Here is a 6,000-nt window from a genome sequence, read left to right as displayed (position 1 = left end):
CACAGACGATCATCAATTTAGAAAACTAAAAAATAGTGAAAATTCACTTGATTTTTGTGTTTTGTGTCTTGTGTCTACATAGTCGTGAACGTAACGGCCAAACATCACCTCAACTTTAGTCATAATTTAAATGGCCATAATGTGGCCATAACGTGGCCGGCCATAAATGGCATTTCAGCAAATATAGATATTTTTAGATATTAATAATTTAATTATCTCATTTAATGCTTAATTCAGTTGACAATACTACCCTTAGTCTTTAATTGTAGTTTCTTTTTAATTTATTTATTCCGCTCCTTTCTTGAGTAATTTGTTACAAAATCAATAATAATATTTATATACTATAAATTATATTATAAATTTATATACTATAGATTATGAATATTATACATATATAATAAATTAATTCATAGTATCAAAATATGATATTAAATTTTTAATATTGAAGTACACTTCTTCGAAAAATATTAAAATAATATTTTTGTTAATACTAATATTTATACGTTGCTTGAATATTATGATTAAATGTATTTTAAATAAAAAATTAGTAAAATTAAATTTTTAGTTATTAATTAAAAGAATTTATCCAATTATGGGAAGATTAAACAATTGTTGTTGTGTAAATTTCATTATCAATGCTCTTTAATTACGATAGATTATGTTGTTAGAATTAAATATTACTAGTGTAGTTAAAATTGATTAAAATAATAAATTTATTTTTCGTAATTAATATTTGGGATTAATTCAGTTAATGTAACTTCAAATTGACTGTAGCATAAGTGAACAAAGAATAGTAAATTGAAAAAAGAGAATTTGAATTATATACTTAAATTGATAATTTGTTTATAACATAAGACTCCTTGTAATTTTGTCGTACAAGTATATTGTGTCACTTAATAATATTTATAAATACAATGTCCTTACAATTTATTTTACTTCTACATAAGTAGTATTTAATATATAAGGGTATATTAGTCTTTAAAGAATTGCTACTCTCTAGATGCATAAATTTCATCAATTTTACATTAATTACACAAAATTTTAATAATTTTTTAATATTATGACTGGCCATAATATGACCATTTAGCACTACTCTTTTTTTATTGATTTCGATACATAAATATGTGTGTGTGTGTCTCTGCTTGACTAGCGTCCATATTTAGTAAAATGAGAAATCAGCTGTAAAATATATAATGAAAATCAACAATTGGATTATTTTATTGCACCAATATTAATGTCCATATTTGTGAGGGTATGACGCGTATTTCATTGCATCACTAATGATATAATAAGAGTCACAGCTGTTTACAATGAGAAATTTCAAATACAATTGATTAATGACAGAACTTGAAATTTAATAAGTGGATGCTGTTTTTTTAAAAATATAATATGAGTTAGTAGTTTTATTTTAATAAAATATTTAATTTTAGGATACTAACTATATAAAAAAATTAATAACTTCTATTCTCAAATTAATTTAAATTATAAATCACAATTACAACCTGAGTTCCTTTATTTAATTATTTAAAAATCACTATCATAATTTATAATTATATACTTTTAAATTGAATAAATATATAAAAAAGTATCGAGCTTCTATTACTCTCCTTTAAATCATTTAATTAATTAAAAAATTAGAACATATTTAAACACATATTTTAATATAAATTTGATTTGTAACTGAAAGCAGTAGTTTTTTATTAAGTGGATGTACGCAAATTTATAGAAAGAAAATGAACTTGAGCGTTATAAATTGGGTTATAAAAATAATATTGCCTCCCGTCCACCATTAATCGTTAGGGAATCCAATCCCCTCCGCGTCATCATTTCCCTAAATTTCAATCTCAGACCACAACTCCTCTAAATCTATAGGCCCCATACATGGTGCAACTCGAGCTCGAATAAAAATTAAGTCCTAGAAAATAAAAATTACAAGTCCTAGAAATTAAAAAAAAATGGAAAAACTACTTCTTCTTCATTTGTGCGCGAAGGTAGACGATCATCTCATGGTGCTACTCGAGCTCGAACTCCGACATTGCCGAGGTGTCCCTCGATGTCAACTGCGTCAGATGGCCTATCCGCAAGGTAATAGAAAAATGTTAGTGGAATATGAGCTCTAATTTTGAACAATATGTGTGTGAAATGTGAGGCCTCTTCCCATTTATAATAACAATGAATCAGAGACTCTTATTCATGAACCGACTAAAATAACGAGACTGTTGTTAATCTATATATCTATATTAATTGAGTAAACACTCACCTTCCCCCTATATAATGATGTTCAACAACATCCACGTCAATCCCACCATGGCAACCCTTCTCGAGAGCTCCAAGATATCCCCGCGGCCGGGCGGGTCGCCAGAGTCCGTCCCGCTCGTGTTCTTCGACATGCTATGGTACGGTTTCGCGGCGAATCAAAGCGTTCTCTTCTTCGATTTCCCATGTTCAAAACCCCATTTCTTAGACACCATTGTTCCTCAACTAAAGCAATCTCTCTCCCTCACTCTCACCTATTTCCTCCCCCTCGCTGGAAACATCATCCACCCTCTAAATCCGGCCGAAAAGCCCGTTCTACGTTACCGGTCAGCAGACTCCGTTGATCTAACGGTTGCTGAATCCGACGCTGATTTCCGCTACCTGACCGGAAATCAGCAACGGAATTGCGACGAATTTTACGCCCTCGTGCCTCTTCTGCCCCGGGCAGTGGCGTCCGAGACCGAGGTTTCCTGCCCGGTTTTGGCCATCCAGGTGACCTTGTTTCCGGGGAAGGGGCTGGCGATTGGGATCGTGACTCATCACGCGATCGCCGACGCCAGCACCGTCGTTTCTTTTATCCAGGCCTGGGGCCTGGTAAACCGGATCGGTCCGGACACGGAAAACCGCGTCGGGACCGATTTGGCCGAATCCAATCTGTTGCCATCTTTCGCTAGAGAATTAGCGACAGATCTCAACGGACTGGATTCGCTGTACTGGGATTTAATAATTAAGGAGTGTTGCCCGGTGGAGCCGCCTCCGCCGGTGGCGCTCCCGACCAACAAGGTCCGGGCCACGTTCGAGGTGAGGGCGGATGAGATCGAAGCACTTAAGGAGTTCGCGCTGGCCCGGGGCGCGGCCGCCCACTTGTCGTCGTTCACCGTGGTGTGCGCGCTCTTCTGGACGTGCGCGGCCAGGGCGAGCGGCGGCGACGTGGCGGGGGACGAGGTGGAGTTTTTCGGGTTCACGGTGGACTGCCGGGGGCGGCTGAGGCCGCCGCTGCCGGCGAATTACTTCGGCAACTGCGTGGTGCTGGCGATGGCGGAGCTGAGGCACGGCGAGGTAAGGGGGGCGGAGGGGTTCGTGGCGGCGGCGAGGGCGATCGGGGCGGCGGTGAAGGAGAGCGCCGGCGGGGAGAAGGGGGTTTTGGAGGGGGCGGAGGATTGGCCGGCGGAGTATGCGGGATTGATCGGGAAGAGGCAGTTTGGGGTGGCGGGGTCGCCGCGGTTCGATTTTTACGCGGTGGATTTCGGGTGGGGGAAGCCGGAGAAGTTTGAGCCGCTGTTTATTGACGGTGGAAACTCGATTTCGCTCTGCAAATCTAGGTTTTTCGAGGGAGGTGTGGAGATCGGTTTGTCGAAGCCTAAAGATGAGATGGAGTCATATGCTAATGTTTTCAGTGAGTTTCTGAACGATTTGATGGGCTGAATTTTTTAGTGTTGGGTAAAATAAAAAAGTAGGGACTTCAATTTGGATGTTTGTTGTGAAATGCATGTGTGTTTATTGGAGGCAGTAATTACTCTCACTGGTGTATTAATTAAGAAATGAAGAAAATAGAATGAACTTAGTAGGAGTATTTGATTTCAGAGCTTGAAACATTTTCGAAATTGTAGTGTTTCAAAATGAAGCTGGAGTTCCAAACATTTTACTATGGAGACGTTTCTTTTCGGCACATGATTTAAGTAAAAATGTGTTGAGTTAAAGTAAAGGAAAGATAAATTAAGAAATTAAATTAAAAAGATAGAAAGACGAAGAGATGATAAATTAACTGAGAACGAATGTGTTATTTTTACTAAAAAAGAGAAATGATTATAATAAAGTAAAGGAAAGATAAATTAAGAAATTAAATTAAAAAGATAGAAAGACAAGAGATGATAAATTAACTGAGAACAAATGTGTTATTTTTATTAAAAAGAGAAATGACTATATTATTATAGAACGTACTAAAATTGTAAATGATTTCAATACTATGAAATGGAAGGAGTGTCTCTCTAAATGTAAATACCCTAAAGGTAACGAGTTCCTATTAAATAAAGTATCATATTACACGAAGTTCTGTGCTATTGATTTTTATATTGGGTGGAAAGATATGGAAAATCTATTGACTAAACGTCGAGCTCGAGTATCGTCAATTCCTTGGTAACCACTATGTGAAATTGTGATTTGATAGTATATTACTTTTGCTATGCATCGAATTATTGGACAAAAAAAGACATCCGGGCCGATCCGGTTGATCACATGGCCCACGCCTGAATAAAAGAAACAACGGTGGTGCCGGTATCGGCGATGGCGTACCATAGCATATAGAACATGGGCGGGATGGACTCTGGCCACCCGCCCGGCCGTGGGGCTCTCTAGAAGGGTTGCCCTGGATCAGCGATGGAACCACGTAGAGACAAAGCCCCCGCGCCAGCGGGGGCTTGGCCGGCACCAGACCCCGATCCCCCCTTATACAGCCCAACTCCGACCAGTCTCCGCCCCAGACCAAGCCAGCACTGCAAGTCTCCAACTCCAGCCATGCCGCCGCACCACTGTTCTCTGGGAAATTTGACGAAGAATAGGGTTATTAGTTTTGGGCTATTAATTTTATTATTGGGCTGCTTTTTAATTTTGGCCTTTTGATATAATTAGCCAAATTCTCAAATCATTAATCACAGCTGGTGTTACTATTAGTAACTTACTAAATTGCTCCTCACAAGTTCACGCCTGGTCAGGAGAGCACGGCCTGCCGCCGGATCTTTAAAGCTGTCCTCTGTCCCCGATTAAGGCAATTATTTTGATGGACAGTAGGGTATGTAAATGTTCACTATTTTATAAAATTATAAAATTAATTTTATCATATAAAATAATCTTATTTTTGGCAGTAGTTCATCTCTATCTCATGTTTCTTAATTTTATCTTCCTCAATTCGTCTTAATTTGTTTGGTACTTGGATTTGGCCCACTTGGTAGTTTGGTAAACTAGAATTAGTATAAAATTATTTGTATTGTGCAAGTTGTAGTTAGTAAATTTAGTTGTACATGTATATATATTATCTAAGAAATCTTGTTGTTGTTGGTTATAGTTATGTATTTGTATTTTTCTAAAAAACTAAGGTATGATTAAATTGCAAGTGCTTCAAATAATAGTACTAGTATTCTTATTAAGAAAGATAGATCTGAGATAGAATGGAAGACGAATGGATAAATGATATCTTAGTTATATACACTGAGAGAGAAATTTTCATAAAAGAATTGGAAATGAAACTATTCTTCGGCATTTCAATGTATGGTAACTTGTCGAAAATAGTAGTTTGTCGTAAAAGTTGTACAACCAATGCATGTAAAATTAAATAATACTATTATTTATTTTATTTTTAAATTTCAGCCCCGGCTTATTTGATTTTTTGGTTCCGTCACTGCCCTGGATGTTAAGTTCAATTTGGACAATTTCACATAATTTGAGTGATAATATAGAAAATGTTTCAAGTAAATCTACCTTTTATTGCAAACTTGAATTTGGACTCACAATTATCATACAATTGACTAATTGGACCATGAGTAGAGTACTGAATTATTCATACCTAACATATGATTTGATTGAAATATTTTATTATTGAAGTTTTTTACTAACTCTTTGTTGATGACCGAATACTTTGAATTTCACGACATATATAATGTATGTAGCTTGTGAAATAAACTTACATGGGTGGAGAACAACAGTGATTGAGTTTGCGAAAAAATGTATATTGATACGTGAAAACAACAT

At 36.6% G+C, this 6,000-nt stretch overlaps 1 protein-coding gene across 1 annotated transcript; it reads left to right on the top strand.

The window, feature by feature from the left end:
• The first annotated feature begins 2,191 nt into the window (after positions 1–2,191).
• LOC121780703 (anthocyanin 5-aromatic acyltransferase-like) lies at positions 2,192–3,839 on the top strand. Its single transcript, XM_042178331.1, has one exon. It carries the CDS (start codon positions 2,275–2,277, stop codon positions 3,679–3,681), a length of 1,407 nt encoding a protein of 468 aa, XP_042034265.1. The 5' UTR covers positions 2,192–2,274; the 3' UTR covers positions 3,682–3,839.
• The last annotated feature ends 2,161 nt before the right edge of the window (positions 3,840–6,000 follow it).

The sequence above is a fragment of the Salvia splendens genome, chromosome 20 (assembly GCF_004379255.2).
Source record: "Salvia splendens isolate huo1 chromosome 20, SspV2, whole genome shotgun sequence".
Lineage (NCBI taxonomy): Eukaryota > Viridiplantae > Streptophyta > Magnoliopsida > Lamiales > Lamiaceae > Salvia > Salvia splendens.
The sequence above is the reverse complement of the archived record's forward strand: the minus strand, read 5'-3'. Positions and strand labels throughout refer to the sequence as shown.

Bases quoted from the DNA above. Each gene is read 5' to 3' on its own strand.
- LOC121780703 (XM_042178331.1), top strand. From the start codon at position 2,275: ATGATGTTCAACAACATCCACGTCAATCCCACCATGGCAACCCTTCTC.